This window comes from Diadema antillarum, unplaced genomic scaffold, assembly GCF_040938485.1.
Source record: "Diadema antillarum isolate AM-2024a unplaced genomic scaffold, OU_Dant_1.0 scf00000117, whole genome shotgun sequence".
In the NCBI taxonomy this organism is placed as follows: domain Eukaryota; kingdom Metazoa; phylum Echinodermata; class Echinoidea; order Diadematoida; family Diadematidae; genus Diadema; species Diadema antillarum.
In genome coordinates this window covers 70412-90736 of record NW_027271006.1, presented here as the reverse complement: position 1 = coordinate 90736, position 20325 = coordinate 70412, and the positions used below count along the sequence as shown (strand labels likewise).

At 37.3% G+C, this 20325-nt stretch overlaps 1 protein-coding gene across 1 annotated transcript in view; it reads right to left on the bottom strand.

Annotated features, from left to right (window-relative positions):
- The window catches only part of LOC139719949 (DNA repair protein RAD50-like), a 70457-nt gene that overhangs the window by 16814 nt on the left and 33318 nt on the right, over positions 1-20325 (bottom strand). Inside the window, exons 18-34 of the mRNA XM_071631328.1 lie at positions 20078-20179; positions 18808-18920; positions 18181-18279; positions 17684-17770; positions 17097-17189; positions 14540-14665; positions 13724-13859; positions 12835-12948; positions 11048-11140; positions 10180-10327; positions 8474-8531; positions 7368-7569; positions 6167-6196; positions 5322-5402; positions 4761-4819; positions 3903-4050; positions 2331-2504 (exon numbers count right to left, since the gene is read on the bottom strand). Coding sequence (XP_071487429.1) covers positions 2331-2504; positions 3903-4050; positions 4761-4819; positions 5322-5402; positions 6167-6196; positions 7368-7569; positions 8474-8531; positions 10180-10327; positions 11048-11140; positions 12835-12948; positions 13724-13859; positions 14540-14665; positions 17097-17189; positions 17684-17770; positions 18181-18279; positions 18808-18920; positions 20078-20179 — 1863 coding nt within the window. The remainder of the gene's footprint in view (positions 1-2330; positions 2505-3902; positions 4051-4760; positions 4820-5321; positions 5403-6166; positions 6197-7367; positions 7570-8473; positions 8532-10179; positions 10328-11047; positions 11141-12834; positions 12949-13723; positions 13860-14539; positions 14666-17096; positions 17190-17683; positions 17771-18180; positions 18280-18807; positions 18921-20077; positions 20180-20325) is intronic.

The following is a 20325-nucleotide window of genomic DNA, read 5'->3' as shown; positions in this document are numbered from 1 at the left end:
GAGTAGCATTTTGTAGCAAAATGTACAATATAGGTCAAAAATCAAGGTCAAAGGTCAAAGGTCAAAATTCTGTGTAGAAGTTTTGAAGCCCTCACCTAGTGCCATCACATAAAGCAAACGGAATCAAAATCGGGTTAGAAATGGCGAAGGAGTAGCATTTTGTAGGCAATGTACAATATAGGTCAAAAATCAAGGTCAAAGGTCAAAGAAGTCAAAGGTCAAAATTCTGTGTAGAAGTTTTGAAGCCCTCACCTAGTGCCATGATATAAAGCAAACGGAATCAAAATCGGGTTAGAAATAGCGAAGGAGTAGCATTTTGAAGCAAAATGTACAATATAGGTCAAAGGTCAAGGTCAAAGGTCACAACTGAAATTCTGTATAGAAGTTTCAAAGCTCCCATGTAGTGCTATCATATAAAGCAAACAGAATCAAAATCGGGTTAGAAATGGCGAAGGAGTAGCATTTTGAACATTTTGATCACACACGGACGCACGGACGGACAGACGGATACACGGACACACGGACACACACACGTACGGAGCCCGTTTCATAGTCCCCTGCTCGAACTCGTTCGGCGGGGAAAACAATCTACAATATCAGGAAATGGTGTATCACAATGTCTGACGTTATAAACATGCTTTTTGCATCAAATTTGAACCTTCCATGATGCGCACATTATGAGATCTGGGTCAAAATACAGTTTGCTATGGCGGCCATTTTGAAATTCAAAATGGCGGCTGAAGACGTGGTCGAAAAAAATGGAACCAAAGTTTTTTGGAATCAGCACCCCCAAATTGACCAAGTTAGCTAAAAAAATCAATTTTGGCACGAAAATCTCACGGGATCCAATATTTCGACATAGCAGACCGTACTACATGGATAAGGAGACTACTAGAGTTCATGACATCATATGTGGACAGCAATATAAAGAAAATATAAAGAGAAATCCACAGAGAAATTACACATTCCATCAACTTGATACGGACTATATGTTGAGGGTAGTTATTATTCTCCCCTGCTTTTTGAAAGCGGTTAGTCAAGTGCTCTTTCATTATGCACGGACAGTGAAAGCATGTTGAATTTTCTTTATCTTTTCTTTATATTTTCTTTATATTATTGTCCACACATGATGTCATAAGCTCAAGTAGACTCCTATTCCAGTAGTTCAAACACCAAAACTTAAACTAGAAATGTCGCTACGGCGACTGGTGTATGCCTCCGCCATAATGCATGGTTCTCCTAATAGGTCTATAGTACAATGTCTTGACAATGTGTGATGACAGTTTCACACAATTGGCAAAATATTAAAATGACAGGTTTGCCACAAATGTGCTGAATGTTCACTTTCCTAGAACTAGGTTCAATTGGATGAATGATTAAAACGTCAGAGTGCAGGTATTTGGGGGAACTGATGATTTTTACTTGACTTTTGCCCCTTTTATAAGTTTATGCATTGAGTAATTTTCATGGTATTGAGAAAAAGTATAATTTCAGTATCAAATGGTAAAATAGTACTATCTAAACCTGGCCTTTGACCTTTGACCCCACAGTTCCAAAGAGAATCACTGTTAGGTAGAACATGCATAAATATGTAACTTTCATGATAATACCTTGAGTTACTTTTGAGATATGGAGGAAGAAGTGCAATTTAGCACTTTCACTTGACCTTTGACCTTTTGACCTTTGACAAGAAACTTCCCACAGAATATATATTAGGTTATACATGCATACATCAAGTTAAAAAAAAATCCTTCAGGCATTGCATAAATATAAGGAAAGTAGTGATATTTTGAGGAGTTTACCTTGACCTTTGACCCATGACCCCCAACTTCCCTAGATAATCACTGCCCATCGGTACATGCATATATACTAAGTTCCATGAAGATACCTTGAACCATTTGCGAGATATGGAGAAAAACATGAAATTTCAACCTTTTTTTCACAAAATAACCTGTGACCTTTGACCTTTGACCCCGTGACCCTAAAATCCAAACAAAGTATTATCCCCCCAGGATATACCCTCATACCAAGTTTGATGCAAAACCACCTCACGGTTCTTGAGATATCGACAAAAACAAAACGGGACGGACGGACGTACGGACATACGGACACACGTACGGACGGACGGACGACCCGAAAACATAATGCCTCCGGCCCCTTCGTTGGCGGAGGCATAAGAATTCATAACTTTTGCACTGATTGTCCGATTTTTCTCAAACTTTCTATAATGTGTTCTACTAATGTTGCTGCTTTCACTCACAATCCACATTTCTCTTTGGTTTTTGGTTTCCTTTTAAATCAAAGTTTCTCACTTCCTTTAAGATTTGTACCTCTCTGTTTAGCTGTGTCTTTTTATCCTCCAGAAGAGTCTTCTCCCTCTCGATAGTGACCTGGTTGTATCCACCTAGTCTCTCTTGGAGTTGTCTCATCTCCGTAGCCTTCTTCTCCACGTCCTGACGATACACAAAGAGCTGCATGTTGTCCTCCAGCTCAATCTCCTTCACCTGAGGGAGAAGTGGGAAATCTTAACTCTTTATGTGCCATGTTCGCACGTCGGGCTCAGTCGACGGTGTGCCAACTTTGCATATTCTGCTCAAACGCACAAACCCGCCCAAACTAATCGATAAATTGCAAAATGCCACAGTACAATTAAAGTGTTTCTCCTGATTCCATTCCTCTCTCATATAGCTTGCATTTTATGTGGTAATTGACTATTAAGCAGTATTCTGTACTGGATATGCGTGTAAATTGTAAGTTTTTGTCACTGTTTTGTGTGCAAAAGTCATGCTTTTAACAGTAATGTAGCAACTGCTAATGTGAAAGAAAAACAGTCATAGATTTGTCATAAAATTATACATCAAACCAAAGCTTGGTATTTTCTCCACAACTTTACTCACTATTTGTCCAGCTGAACAGAAATCTATAAAAGTTACACAGACTTGAAAAAGAGAATGTTATCTCAAAGCATGACTACGTTAGTGTCTCAGAATAATGTGGCACACAGGGGGCTTACACCATGGCACATCAGGAGTTAACCAGTCAGTCCAAAGAAACCCTTATGTAGTTTGCTGTGGGACTACATACATTGTATATCAAGCAAGCTTATCTTTATTCAGTCCTTCCTTTTTGGGGGTAAAATTTGCAATCATGGAGTACAGCAATAGATCCGGAAATGCATCCATTCCAAAATATACAGCAATTCTACATTATTTTCAAGTAAATCATTTTCATGTTGGCGGAAAGGAAAAAAAGAGAAACCAAAACACAATGTAGCAGGTTTTATCACAATTTGACCTAAAAAAAGCAAATCATGAAATTTTTCAGTTTCAAATGTATAAATAGAGAAACACAATATTATTAGTCACAAGAAAATATGCGAATTCATGGGGGTCATAATGCCATCACCTCACAAATCTTCTGTAGTCCTGTACATACACTAATCCTGTAGTAAATTTCCCTCTTTCTGCATGAAAGTAAAATCAAGTAAGTTTTGTCCTTCACACAAAAGGGTTATAGTCTTGTACTCACATAAAAATGTTGTAATGATGACTTCTGTTAGTAGAGGGAGGCCTGCAGTTACCATATCATCTGTTACAGACCTGATTCAAATATTTTGTGTACACCTCTGATTCCTACAGCTTTAAGTTCTAATAGTTGACCTCTTCAAATCATAATGGTGTAATTCAAAGGAGACATGATGTACATTGCACTATAACAATGATTTCGAATGATTGCATTTCATATTTCAGTAAAATGCTGCTTTTAGATAAGTTTGCAGAAGAGAGAACTAGTGGCTATCATGATATCTCAAAGGCAGGGTTGCTACAGATTATTTAAAGTCTACAAGAATGTCCACATCATTATTCCTCATTTACAGTATGCACAGAGGTTAAAGGTCATACCCTTTGGTTACTGATGTCATCTTTGAGCTGGTCAATGTTGGTCTGAAGATCCTTTAATTCTTTGCCCAGTTGCTCCAGGTTTTGAGCTAGGTCTACAAGTTTCTCTTGAACTTGTTGAAGCTGTTCTCCTTTTCCTTCCGTCTCATAGCTGATGGAAAGAGAGAGCATGTCACTTGAAATCACGAAACTTGTATATCAGAATCTAGTGAGCTCGGCACATAGTCTATGGGTATCTGAGAATCTCATACAAAATGGGTTAAGACTGAGGAAAATGTTTTACAATATCCCTCACGTACACAATGTACATTAGTACAACGTGTTGTGGAGTATCTGAGTATTCTCTCCATTTCCTACCACTCTCGCAGTATTGTCTGACAAGGCTGCTTTTATGTAGGGTTTTTGTCTTACGGTCAGTAACAAAATGAAGAAATTTTAATATGTTGTAAAAGACGTTTTCGTCCATTTCAAGCCTTTAGCTTTTTCAAAAATACCATAAATAGATTTTTCAAAAAACATTCACTTTATTATTACAAAACAGACCAAAAGATAGGAAAACAAAACCATTAACTTGATCCTGATACTTGCTTTTCTGCATTTAATGAATGCTTTGAGTTTAACATGATTGAATTGAGGTTATATCAAGCAATTATGCTCACAGTACTTCACATTATATCATCATCTATGTCACTATATTCAAACCTTTTCCTTCTATATTCTGTTACATAACCCAATAGCTATGTTAGTTTTCGAGAGGAAAGAAGGAGGCTATGCTGCGATGCACATGGTAATGTTGACCGGCTTCCTTGAAATGACCTCTTACAAAGATGATGAAAAAAGGAGACTTACAACCATACGTACCTTGCAATGTTCCTGGTACAAATGCGAATGTCTCGCAGCTGGGAGTTCACTTTGTCAATCTGTGAAGAAAATATAAAGATTGATAATTAAACTCGTCTTCCTTTTTTCATTCTTAAATGACAGTTTGGCTTTGAACAATATTTAATCCACTTGTAACAAAGCCTAGGTACATGTATATAAACCCGTTGAGGATGAGTCCCGTGTAAACTCGAGCAAGTGTCTATGGGAAATGCATGTTGTAGCAAAATCAGTCCGTCCTCAACGGGTTAATTCAATATAACACGCACATACACACAAACACACAAATTGTACAACATCTGAAAGTAATACCTTCATTTTTTTTTTGTGAGATATCACTGGAAAAAGAAATATTTATGCATGAATGGCTATCAAGACAAGTGGGCAACTTTATAAAGAGGAGAAAAAAAAACACTGGGGAATAGAAGAATCACAGAATAAAAGTCAGAGAATGCGGCATAAATACAAGTTGAAGCAGACGCTATGGTACAGAAAGAAAAAACATGTTGGATATGTGTTCAATTTGGACGCCTCGCTGCTTACCTGTTCCAAAACGACCTTGATTTCCTCTTCTTTCTTCTTGATGATTGCCCTTTTCTCCTGATCCAAGCTTTTCAACTTGTCCTGGGTAAATATGGATTGTATTCATTCTCAATCAACATATTGCTCATTAAAGAAATGACCCTCGTAAAATATAGATTGCATTCATCATTAATTGGCATATTGCTCATACCAAAATTATGATCAGATCACTTGCTACAGCTGAAGAAAGGAGCACTTTGGTAATTCTTTTGAGCTACATCAGTGAGCAAACTGCAGTTAGGTGATCTGGGGCAAGTTTTACCATCCTACACTGCCATCCTAGAATGTATTATAAAATAGTTCTCCCCTTTTTTTCTGTCATTTTTCTTCCACACCTGTAAGATACCTGTCAGGCACATATCGCAGAATATATATCACAGAATATCATTTTTGAAATGCCTGTCTATAAAAGGCACAAATTTTACACTCACTCAAGAGAGTTCTCAGAGAATGAAAGATGATAGTACCAGAAAGGTGTAGATAGAAATAAGATTCAATGAATTCTTGGACCTGCTTTCGAGACAATACAATTATAAAAGTGTGTAAAACTTTTGACTGACATAAAGGTCTGCCCACATTCCCACATCCAAATCAGGGAGATTCCACACAGCAGTCAGGGAGATATCTGTGTGTTACATGCATTTCAATGAGTGAAAATAATTCCAAAATCAGGGAGATTTTAATATTCTCTTATTCAGACATGAACAGATTTTGACATTTTCAGGGAGACTCCTGCAGAATCAGGGAGACTTGGCAGCTCTTGACAAAGTGTAAAGATACTTCATCGAGGAGGGATCTTGGTTTACCTGAATTGGCCTCTGTTCTTCTCTCGCATCCTGTTATTGCATAAAACGACATAAAAAAGAAAGAAAGAAAGAATTCGAAGTTAACAATTTAAGGAATGAAAGATATTTTCACTGACAAAGTCAATGCCTTATTTTGGTAATTTCTTCACGATCAAAATAACCTATAGCATCATGATCAACCCAAAGCATCACTTTTTCATAGCGTTCCAAACTCTCTAAATGATATCAACAATCATCATTTTGCAAGTCAGTGAGTGATCATGTTTTAGTACAGGTTCTCTTGTCTTCTTGTTTTTGTGAAGAGAATGTATGACAAAGTGCAATCACTTTAATCTCCTATTCACTGATATTTTGTTAACTTGAAAAAAGAAATCAGTCTTGTGGTAGAATTCATACATGTATCTTATATCTTATGAATTTTTCATTTTCAAAATACATCTAACTTTAAGATAATATGTGACCCACTACAACAAAAGTTCCTAAAGTCGCTGACGGCTGAGCCGAGAAAACCGAGTTTGAAGTCATATCATCAAAATTTGTCAAAACAATCGGATTTCTGTTTTTGTGCATAATTTGTAGTCTAATGTTTTGTCTATCATCTGCCGAAATTTCGAAGCTAAATGATAAAAGGAAAGGCAAGAAATCAGCGTTTTTCTGGGCCATGATTTTCCGACTTTCAATGTAATAGATACGTGTCTGAAGATTTGGATTTAGCGCTGCAGCTAGACTCCACCCCTAGCAACGAAAAATTAAAAAATTGTCCTTCCCCGACTTTCGGATCCTTTTGTTGTAGCGGGTCACATATCATTATTCATGTTCAAATGTAATAACAAACATAACACACACACACCATGGGATGACATAAAAACATTGTACTGGCATTGTATGGGCCTTACTGTGACTGTCCAATAATGCACCAAGAGGAGGTCGTAAACTACATACATAAACTCTAAACAGGGGATATGCGCGTGTACTTCTTAATTTGACAATGAAAATCACTTGCTATGTTTCAATAACCTACTTTCTGCAATCACTGCTGCCCCATAAATTTTCAATGTTTTGACTGTGAAGTTCCACTTACTCACTTTGCCTTCTTCAGGCAATATTCCCCAGTATTAGGAAGTCTCCCCAAAGCTGAAACTTCTAATACTACAACACTCTTTGAGTTGCCACAGCAACCGCATCCCCTTGCATCCCTCACCTCAATCTCCCTCTTGAAGGTGATGTTGGTGGAGCTGAGCTCGGTGGCCTCTCCCTCCAGCTTCTCCCGTTTCTGGAGCTTGGCCGAGAGGCGGAGCACCTCGCTGGTGATGCTGTTGATGTTCACCCTCATCAGGTTTACGCTGTCCACATGTTCTTGGCGCTGCCGCTGCTTGGTGTTTAGGGTGTGCTTCAGTGTGTTCCTGGTCAGAAATTTATCATTTTGCATTCAGTTTCCCTTATCCAGAGTGATCGCAAATCAGAACAATAGTAGGCACACGTAAGAGTTCACAAGGCAAGAATTACTTAGTTTTTGTCAGCTGTCAGTATAAATTTGTCCAAACTCTTAAACAACAAAGACTGGATGAAGATTATGAAGCACACTCAGGGATGGCAATGTTCCTCAGTCCAACAAGACAGCCATGGCGACACAATAAGGATTTTTAAAGGGAATTGCCTATCAATCTCTAAGTATTGACGACAGTTTCCAGATACCGTAAAAAAGTGGATATTTTCGAGCGACTAATTTTTTCGCAATTGGCCGGACAATAATGCGTGTTTTTAATTCCGAGAATCAAGACATTAACTACTGGAACATACATCAAGCAAAATGTTTGCATGCTTTTAGTTTTGTGCTACTTTCTGGTTGCACGAAGTGCGCGAAAATTTCAACACTGCGAAACTTCAACACTTTTCACATAATCTGTACCAATCAGTGAAAAAAAACCCAACAATTACACCACATTATACATCAAATCACCTGGGACTGTGGAACTAATATAGGCACTAATGTTGAGGCTCAAAATGATACGTTTCAGGAATGAAAGCAAATCAAACAAAATAAAATCATTTATTGGTATTGGTGCACATCTTTATGAAGCCTTGCATATTGAAAAAACATTATCTACGCATTTGTTAGTGCACACACACACACACACACACACACACACACACACACACACACACACAAGGAAAGTCACTGAACTCGGTCTCCTCTGGTTACATGTGGGAAAAGTAGCAATATATCACATTTTGATGTAAATATAGATTACATTTTGAATAAATATAAAATGACAAATGCAACCTAGTGTGAGTTATTTCACTTACAATTTGATCTCAACATCGTCCATCTCAGATTTCACCTGCTGCAGTGTTCTAGTGGCATCTGGGAGTGAAGAAATTTCAAGATTCACATGAAACCCCAGCTACTTATATTCACATTTGGAAATTGCAACAGAAGCTGGAGGTGTACATTGTAGCAGGAATGGAGTGTAGCCTTAGAGCAAGCAGCAAAAATCTCAAGACATACAATAGGAGGCTCTGAAGTATTAAACTCTTTGTATGCCACATTAGCATGCTCTACTCAGTCAATGTCTTGCAAACTTCGCATATTTTGCTCAGATGCACAACCAAGCACAAGCCGATATGTTCTGAATACTGCCTATTTGCAAGAAAAATACATAAAGCTTCGAATGAAGAGGGAATAAACTTTAACAGACAGCAAGTCCCACATAGCAGTAATATAGTAAGTCCAACATAAGAAACCATCAATTACTTTCATGGTTTGGTGCTGTATTTTGTTTAACTTCTAATTTTCACTATTCATCTTCAATTCTTCAAAAGGAACAAGAAAAAAACAACAACAAAAACTTTGCTAAAGAGATTTATCATTATGTCAACATTAATTTAGCACCTCAGAATTTCAGTGCATATCTCTAATACATTTCTGGTTTGAGAAAGATCAGATGACCCTGATTAAGCGTAAATCTGAATAAAAATCAGGATGAAATTTACCAAAATTTACAAATGACAGAAACAAATTTGATCAGCTTTAACCCTAATCAAGCAGGGGGGGGGGGGGGAATCCGCCCCCCCCCCTTGACGTTTCGTGCAATATCTTCGCAGCGCGATAAGCTCCTGCAGCGATGTTTCATGACTTTTTTCTTTCAAGTATCGCGCAACTTTTGAGACCAAAATTGTTGCGCCCGCGCGTACCGTTTTGACGCGATGCCCGTTCGAAAAAAATTTTGTCAACCCCAAAATTGCTCCAAAACATGATTTTGTGTACAAATCCAATGCAAATTGTGTTTTTTTCAATTAATTCACATAAAAATTCATATCTTGACTTAGAATGGACGAAATTAATTTATTTTAGCATAATAAAGCTTCGAAAAATGTCTGTGAAAAATTTTGGCCAAAAAACAAACAAAAACAAAAGGTCGAAAAAAACAAGGAAATACATAAGAAATTCAAAAAACAATCAAATACATAAGAAATTAATTTCGATACAAATTTTTTTTAATCCTATGTCTCAGGAGAATGATACAAGAAACATTTTTAAAAAGAAATTAGCTTAATTAGAACATTAATAAGTGATTTAGAGCTCAAAACTGATTTTATGCATAAATTACAATAATTAATTAATATAAAATATAAGGAAAAATTTTCGGAGAAAGCAACCATACATTTTGATAGTATACGTCGCGGGCGTCACGTGTGCAGATTTTCGGCGCGATCACGCTTTCCATAGGCGAGATCTGAAGGGGGGGCGGAATCCGCCCCCCCAGATATAGCATAGCCAAAAAAGCCCAGCCTGATTAGGGTTAAGTATGATACCAGTTTCACAGATCAAGAATGAATTTAGCAAATATGAGACATTTGAAAATTCTACAGGTGAAAGCAACAATAATGCAAGAATAAAAACAGGCTGGAATGAAAGTAATAGATTCTGTCAGGACTCAATGGCCCGAATTCACAAAAATTGTACTGCCTTCGTGAATTCGGGCCAATGAGTTGAAGAAATGAATTTTGACCCGAGCCAGACAGGTGTTTGGACTGCTCCCCAATCTTCCTCTCCAGATCCCGCAGCTCACTGAGAGTCTTCTCCAGCACCTGGATGTCTGGCTGCACATCTCTGGCCATCGCCTCGTCCGTCTGAAGGATTGCCAAATCTTCCTCACCCTATAGAGAAGCAAACATGCAACACACTAATTCTGTACCCAGTTGAAGATGGGCTGATTCTGCTACTACACGCATTTCCCACAGACCTTTGCCCAAGTATACTTGGGACTTGTCCTCAATGGGTTAAAGGGACAGTCTATCCTCATCATGTTACTTAATATGAAAACAGAAAAATCAGAGAAGTATCTCACTGAAAATGTCAGAAAAGTCACAGAAAATAAGAAGTTATGACCTGTGGAAGTATGGAGAGCAAAAACAAACTGGTTGGTCTGTGTTACTTACAATGTAGGTGCTGAGCATCTCTCTATTCTGTGTGTACACAAGGTTTCACTAAGATTATTTAAATTTTTCTTCAGAGAAATATGTTCTTCGGACCTGTTTTCGGAATATTATATGTGTTATGCATTTTTGTATGTCCTCATCTGTGGATAAGTACTGTCTCTGCCCAGATTTGTCAGAAAAATGCAGTTAGAAAATTAAAACCAGGTTGTGACCACAATTTAATGAATAATGCGACATTGCCATCATTTTTCTTTTAATAGAGAAAAACTACCGTGAAGCTGTGATGATTTCCTATCATTATAAAGAACTTAATTTTGTAAATTAGATAATAATTATTTCGATGACAATATAGTATCTCATCAAACTTAATGAAAAATGTTAATAATGTAATGGACCTTTTCTCTACTTCACTGTAATATGGAGGATGTCTCTCCTTACCTCTTCAATAGTCCTCCTGAGTTTCTCAATTTCAGCGTTCACCGATGCCAGTTGGGTATTCAAGTCCGGAATTTCTTGTGACAACTTTGTTGCCTGTAGCATAATCAAAATCAGTATTATGACATAAATAAAAAATGACTTGCAAAAGTTCATAATATTCTATAATTGTTGATACTGAATCAGCATCAAAGTATTGCCCTTAACATTGATATAATACAAATAACAATACATATAGAGACAATAGCAATTTTAAAATAATAATTATATTACTTTCTGTCACTCAGATTATTAACATTATTATTATCACACTACTTATTACCATGACTGTCATTGTTTGCTGCAAATCACGTCTATGTTAGCCATCGTCCTCCTAAATGTACTGATCTTAACAATTACAGTACCGTTGTCATCCTAGATGTCAGTGTATCTAAACTATGACTGTGATTATGCCCATCTTAACCACGATTCTTGACTCAAACTTGAATAGAAAAATAAAACAAACAGGGAGACTGTGCAGGGAATGTAGCCACGAAACAACTCCTGAATGCAATATCAAAGTACATGTATATGTCACCTATCACCAAGAAAGTCTGATGACATTTCCTTTAAAGCACATGATTTCAGCATTTTTTCCCCACATTCTCATGCGTCTTTCATGACACATGATCCACAGTCTGTGGTTTATTTCCTACAGACCTATTGTACATACCACACAAAAGGGAAGAAAGCTTGACTACCAGGTAAACATTGGATTAAAAAAAATTGCATTGATATTCAGATATTCAAGCAATTAAACACAATACACAATAGGTCGTTTCAAAGAACAATAGTAAAATGGTTTCTGAATAGAAAATAAAAGAATGAGTTTGAAAGTTCTCCAAGCCTTATTTTTTAAAATAAACATTAAACTTCTTATTTTTTGGGTCAAATTTTCACACTCATTGTAATTTTCTTAGCTATGACTGTTTAACAGTAGTGTCTGGCTATACGTGACTCCTCAAAACAAACAAAAAGTCGCCAGACATGAATTTTCAGTTAAGACCATATTCTGAAAGAGCAGACTTTTAGCTTTAAAATGATGTATAACTCAAATCAAATGGACTCTCCTAACCTATCTAAATATTAAAAAGAAAGCACAAACTCAGGAAAAGTGTGAACTGAGAAAAGAGGCTCTGAAGTAGAGTGTCTATTCAAGCACTTAATCGTTACCAAACCATGCTGGCTGTGCGATGAATGGGACAAAAAACAGGAAGTAAACCACCAGAGTAACAACAACGAAGAGATTATCAGATTAAACTGAAATCAAGCATGCCTCATTGAGACATTCTGTCCATAACTAATGCCCACTTTCAAAGCAGTAGCACTATCCATTCAAAAGTTATTAGAGTTGAAAATGAAGAGTGTGGACAAGGTTTTTTCAGAAATGAAAAAGGGATTCTAAAGACACACCTACCAAAAATGTTTAAGATAAACTGCTAAAAAAACACACTTTCCTGCCCGTTTTATGATACCAAATTTTAGCTTGATTTAAAAGAAGACCCGCTCTTTCAGAAAATATGAAAAAGTCAAGTTCGGCTAGGTTGACCCATTTCACTCATTTTCAGTCCTCACGCAAAATCAGTGTGTGCGACTTTATGTTCGTTTTGAGGTGCACGGTCACATATGAGGTTAATTCTGTCACGACCACTGCCAAAGAACACCAGTGCTACTATGACTGTCTTATCTTAGCTGTGATAGGATTAGTCATAATACTGGATGCTGCTAGTCCTAAAGTATTGAATACTCACGGTTTGCTTGATTGGTTTCAGGCCTATAAGGTGTTGGTACTTGTTCCTCTGCTTGTCAATGGTACGCTCCTTTTCCTTCATCTTACTGGGTGCCAGTCGAAGCTTGTCTTGAAGCTGCATCAAACAAGATCATGAATTTTGGGCTTTAATAGTAACTACCACAAGCATGTCACTCACTCATAAAAGGTGCAAGACAGAGTAAACATATTAAATGAAAAAAAAAGGGAAAGAAAATAAATGTGTTCATGGAAACAGTATACAGATACACAATGTGAGCAGTATCGATATACCATCCATTCTATCAAGCATATGAAAGACAGAGAAAAGTATGTCTCCTTTTGTTGATGTATGGTTGGTAATCAGTAGTGGGTACTTCTGGTCGTTAACAGTGAACTTTCACAAAAGTTGTATGAGCTTTGTCTTGCAGGAGTTGTACATAAAATTATGCATTTAACAAGTACAATAGGACAGAATTCATTTAGTTGACCTCCCCCCCCCCCCCTTCAAAAAAGAAGAAGAAAAAAAGAGAGGCTGGAACAGTCTACAAGCAAGACTACAGCATTCTGCCTATTCAAATTAATCAAATCTTGCATAAGTTGTTTTTATCGCAACCGTTTGACCTCCTGGTAACCTGACAGGCATCTTTCACATCCTTAAAAGGATTAGAACCAGCAGTGGTTGTTGGGCAGAAGCTTGGTGGACTAGTGGATACGACACAAGGAGTTGAACACGTTTTTCCAACACAAGAAGAGTGATTCCAAACTATATCACATCCATCTAGTAAGCTCAAAAACAAAACAAAACTAAAGAACAAAAGCAAGGCAGCCGTGAAGACAAAATAATAACAACATCCCACAGATGAGGTACCGAGGGATATTTAATAACTCACTTCTTGAACAAGTTCCTGAACTTCTTCCCCCGAATCAAAGCCACGGTGACAGAGAGGACACAGAGCTTCTGATCTCTTCAAGGAATCAATGTAACGCTGGAACAAGTGAGTGCTGCCTGTCAGTGCGCCTCGCTCACTGTGTCAAGGCAACCGATTTTAGGGAAAATAGTGTTAATCTTTCTGAAATTCCTTTTCTTTTGTTGCAATTAGTGGAGTAAGATGACTTTCAGGTCTCTATATGCTACTCATAACAGCGTAAGCTATTAATATGGATATCAAATGTCCAAGATATTTGCACATATCAAATTTCATGCTTGAATGATGGTTGCAATACAAAACTATGCTGGAATATTTTGCATCATAACACATTTCTTGTTCAGCATAGATCGATGCATACAAACATACAAATACACTGTCCCTCTCTAGTTCCATTTGTTGTTGTTGTTTTTACATAGAGAATGAAAGGAGAACAATTTGATGTGACAGATATCACGTCGTCTTTAAAAATCAGCCCTAAAATGGAAGTTTTTATGAAGCTTTGTTAGTAAGGACAGCAGCAAAGTGTGTGGGGATGCCATAGTCTAATTCAGATGACAGAATTTGAAAACACGACTGAGTGTAATACATTGTACATTTACTTCTTTGTGAACATGTGTAGATACCAAGAATTATTTCATGTCTATAATTTCTTTCATTTCTGTGCAGTACAAACAAAACTTTCAGAGCTCTTTGTGAGCAAAACATTATAAGGGATGACAATTTTGTTGCTCAATAGTAGAAAAAAAAAACATATGTGAGGAAAACAATGTTGCTCACTTCTGGAGGTTGTTGATTGATTGCTGCAGCTCCTCCAAAGTCTCATCAATGTCTTGGCTTCCACACGCTGACATCAGCTTCTCCTTGTTCTCTCGGAGTTCATCCTCTTTTTTCCTCAGTTGGTTCCTAGACGACGGACAAAAGGGGTCAGTACAGAGCACTTGCATGATGCCTACAGACTTAACAACTTGATTACAAAGTTTACAACCTGATTTACAATGCTGAGATAACGGGCTGGCTTCTTGGTATTAAAGGACAAGTTCACCTTCATAAACATAAGGATTGAGAAAATGCAACAATATTAGTAGAACACATCAGTGAAAGTTTGAGGAAAATTGGACAATCGATGCAAAAGTTATGAATTTTTAAAATTTTTGTGTTGGAACCGCTGGATGAGGAGACTACGACAGCTTGTGAGTCATATGCGTACAACAGTATAAAGAAAATGTAAAAGGAAATTCAACATATTTTCACTTTTTTCGCATAATAAAAGAGCACTTGACTTGCCTCTTTCTAAAGGCAGGGGGAATAATATTACCCATAACATGTGTCGGTAAGGAGTCAGGGGAATGTGTACTTTTTTCAAAAGATGGAATTTTGTGAAATTCTCTTTATATTTTCCTTATATTGTTGTACGCATGTGACATCTAAGTTATTCATACATAGCAGTAGTCTTCTCATCCAGCGGGTACTGCACAAAAACTTCAAAAATTCATAACTTTTGAACGGATTGTCTGATTTTCCTCAAACTTTCAATGATGTGTTCTACTAATATTGCTACATTCTCTCAATCCTTATGTTTATGAAGGTGAACTTGTCCTTTAACCTTTATCGCTTCAAACCAAGAGAATTACCAGTTTTGCGACATGAACATACAGTGCACTCCCGTTATAATGAACACTGATAAATTGAAATTCCGGTTACAACAAAGTAAAAAATCAGACCGCAACATTATACACTCTATGCATTTTTGTTGTTTATTTATTCAGTTATAATGAAATTTTGATATAACGAAAGAAAACTGCCGGTCCCTAGTAGCAAGTGCACTTACTACTAGGTTGGAAACTAGAAATGTCGCTATGGCGACTGGTATGCCTCCGCCATAATGCATGATTCTCCTAATAGGTCTAGATAGTACATGTGGACAATGTGTGATTACATTTTCACAAAATTGGCAAAATATTAATATGTCAAGTTTGTCACAAATGTGTTAAATGTTCACCTTCCTTGACCTAGGTTTAATTGGATGAATAGGAGAGCATGTATTTGGGATTTAAGGACTTTAACTTGACTTTGACCCATTCATATGTTTATGCATTGAGCAATATTCTAGGTATGGAGAAAAAGTGCAGTTTCTGTATTGAATGGTAGATTGTTATCATTTTCACCTGGCCTTTGACCCTAAAATTCATAAGATAATCACTGTCAGGCAAAACATGCATAAATATGGCATAATGTAGTACGTTCAAGATAACTTGAGCCACTTCCAAGATATGGAGGAAAAAATTAGTTCAGCACTTTCACTTGATGATCTTTGACCTTTTGACCTTTGAGGCAAAAACAAAAGAAAAAAAAACTTTCTAGAGAATCTCTATTAGGTTATACATGCATACACCAAGTGTAAAAAAAAAATCCTGCTGGCATTGCATAAACATGAGGGATATAGTAAAATTTTGAAGTGTTGCCATTGAGCTTTCACCCCTGACCTTTGACCCCATGAAATCTTAATTCTCTAGATAATCACTGCCAGTCAGTACATGTATATATACTATGTTCCATGAAGATATCTTGAACAATTTCCAAGGTACAGAGAAAAAGGTAAAGTTTTAATATTTTCACTTGAACTTTTGACCTTTGACCTTTGACCTCATGACCCAACTTTCCCAAGAGAATCTTAATTGGGTAATACATGTATACACTAAGTTTCAAGAAAATATTTTTAGGCATTGCGTTGATATGGTGGAAATAGTAAGATTTTATGTATTTGACCTTGACCTTTTGACCTTTGACCTTGAGCATGTGCACCCAAAAGTTGATAGTCACCCCCTAATACACATACATGCCAAGTTTCATTAGGATACCTCAAAAGGCTTTGATAGTTAATCTGTCCACAAAATTCATTACGGACGGACGGACGGACGGACGGATGGACGGACGGGCGGACGGGCGGACGGGCGGACGGATGGACAGACGGACAACCGAAAACATAATGCCTCCGGCACCACTTTGTGGCGGAGGCATAAAAAAGTAAATTGAACAAAATACATGCAGTTATGAAACAGAAAGATAATAGATATTAATAGAAGAAACTCTAGTCTTTCAATCAAAGTCATTTTCTGGGCAGCAGAACACAAATAAATATGAATTCAGATCACAAATGCGCATAGCCTCATTTACATTTTTGGAATCTGATATACCAGTTCCTGTAAGGAACAAGTTACACTTGCACACAGGACCGGTTTAGTTGGTCTTGGTGGACCTCAAAACCAGGGTCTGCTTGATGGCAAAGAAGGCATTCTAACGACTGAGCTACCCTCATAGCTGTCCTAAATCTCACCTTAGAGAGTCTCTACTTGCTTCCTTGGCACCCAGTTGTACTTTGGCCCCATGTAACTTATTAGCACAGCTCTTCACTTCCTCTGACTTTTGACTGCAAAACATGAAAGATGGTGGAAGGTAACAGGTAAGAAGTTTGAAGTTCATTGCATTATCATGTCTCCCTCTGACAAATAGCTCTTTTTACTGAGGAAACTTTAAGGTGGTAAAACAGAAAATTAATCACTTGACTATAATATGCCTTTTGCAGATTCATAAAAGAACATGAGCTCTCAAGTAGACATCCCATCCAACATAATTCTATCTCCGAATCCCAGGACCCTTTACTGAAAGAAGAAGAAGAAGAACATAATCAATTATGACATTGTACACAAATATCTAATTTGATACCTTTTTTATCTGGTAAAGAAACAACAACTGATTTCATCACGTAACATAATGACTGTCTTAAAAGGCAATCAAGGCTACTGCACGGCATAAGATCAAATTTTCCCCCACAGACAAATCAAAATAACATTTTGGTATTAAAATATTCTTATGCATATCATGTCACAGCTAGAAGAAGGAATTCGGTCTTGGCTAACTTACATCAAGTAGTCACGCAGCTTGCCTCGTACATTCTCTGAGGGGAAGTGGCCAAGGAGATGAAGCATGTCATCTTCTCGTTTGTTTCTCCTGAAAGAGAGAAACGCATGATAAGAATAAAAAGGGTTCAGAGCTCATAAACTCAGTCCAAGAACATGATATTGAGATCTAAAATTCGTTAATATCAACTGAAACAAGGAACACAGGTTTTTCTTCTCACAGGGCACTATGTGTTTGGTTGACACCATTTGCTGACTGTTGCTAGTCACCTGGGGCAGACCATGAGTGGTCAGCTCTCTCACCCATTTTTCATGTGTGTACTTGAGACGGACAACTTTACCTGGTTGCACCTAGCTCTTAGGGAGTGAAGTGGAAGTTCAATCGTATGGGAAATCACAGGGGTGGGGTAGTGTAGGTCCAGTAGGAGACATGGGGATGGGGTGATGGGAAGGAATTGGTGTAGGGTTAAAAAAGTGGTGTCAAAGCAGGAGCAAACTTACACTCTTCTGATTTGATCCTCCTTGGCATTCTTGTCTTTCTGCAGCATCTCCATCTTCACCCTGGCTTGTGACTGGGATGAGATTGTTGTAAGCTCATTGCTAATCATAGGAGAAAACAAGATAGTATCAGATAGTGTTAAGATGGCAATCCTCATGGATCTTGAACTGGTTAGTCTTAGTGTAAGTCACTTTAAGTGCTTTGCCTGCCGAGTGAATTTGCTGGTGTGTTTTCTAAATCTTGGCCAGTTGTCACAGATATTCCTGAAACCATCACAAAAGCCATATCTGGACTTGTGGGACGGTTTCACGGTTGATAAATTTGAGATGGAGAAGCACCTGAAATCATTGTATTAATCCATTCCCCAAAGCTAGACTCACAACACCTTATCATGGGTGGCCAAATTTGCTACATAGAATCACAGTGATTAAACAAAAAATACCAGTAAGCATTATCCCATTTGACGAAGTAACATAAGAAAATTTTCTTTTGAACACAAACTACAAAACATCTTCAAACGTGGGATCTACTGTGGTATGTATACACTGGTACAAGCAGCACACTATGGATTAAATCCTACATTTTCAACTTGGGGGAAAATGGCTACAAGACATTTCTTTGCAACTCACGTGAGTTCACTCTTTCTCTTCTCCAGCTGACTAGTATCCCTGGCCAGTGAGTCAATCTCTCTCCTTACTTCAACCTCATCCATACTCCTTTCCAGCTGCTGCAACTCACTCTCCTGCATGTGAGGTAGACCAAATAATTACTTCCAGAATAGAGAACAAAAATGGAGGAGATAACAATTTTGTTTAGGATGTGACGTGGTGGTTTTTAGTTACTCACGCCCTAAGAATCCTTATGTGCAAATCTCTGCAGACATAATGGCCCGAATTCAAGAAGGTGGTACAAATGAAACCATGGTTTAAACCACGGACAAAAACCATGGAGCACCAAGTGTTGCACTGAATATTTCGTTACGAAATTGGTCAGACAAAATGACCGTTTCGTTATCTAAATTATAATTTCATGGACGAAATGTTCATTTAGTTACAAAATGTTGTCATTATGTTACAAAATAATTATTTCATCGACGAAATGACTGATTTCTTAATGAAATATTCCATGGTTTTTGTCCATGGTTTAAACGATGGTTTCATTTGTACCACCTTCGTGAATTCGGACCAATATCTTTAATCACCCATTTGTGTATGAAATATACTTCTATTTTTTCTTCAAATCTTTAAAAAAAAATTTCTTCTCCTGAAATGAAAACTACATGTATGCACTGCTTGACAATGTTTAACATCCATTAAAGACATTTTTGGTCACTCAGTCATGTTAATTTGCGTACGGAGTAACAGTGTACCACAGTAATCATAAATCAAAGAAATAACAGAATTAAAAACGAATTGTTAGTATGCATAATGAACCTTTTTTTTCTTATACTAATTTGGCAGAAAAGGCAGATATAACTGTCTTATAAATACAAAAAGTACATGATTCACCATGCAGTCTTTGAAATGATATGAAAAATAGGTCTCACCACTGCAAAACTAATGTACAAAGACTATTGATTGATTTTTCTTTTTAATTTTCATATTTCCATATCCTCAAAACTTGCAATACATCATTATGTTTTTCCTTTGGGCATTTTAAACTGAATTCACAGCTGGAGACGAACATTTTGTATTAACTTTTGACTTTTGACTCTTGACCATGTATGGCATATGTAAGTCAAGTTGCAATCCTGAAATCTACTGAAGAGATTTTCCTACATCATAACAAACCATGATGCTCCTATCAATTATTTGGGCGGGGCTAAAAAAACAAAAAACAAAAAAAACAAAAAACAAAAACAAAAGAAGCCCCAAACTGTCATATTTTCTCATGACATACCGCCCTCTTTTGATCCCCTTCAAGCTCCTTCATCCTCTGCGAACTGGCATCCATGGTGCCGAGCTCCGCTTTGATGTAGCGAAGTTTTGCGGAATTCTCTCCCTGTCATTTGGAATGGAAGGGTTGAAGGAATGAAAATTGCCGATGTTACTCTGTCTGTGTACAAGACATGCATGAATTGCATGAATACCATTTCGTAGAATACATTATGCATCAGTAAAATCATTTCTGACCCTCTAGCAGTCAAA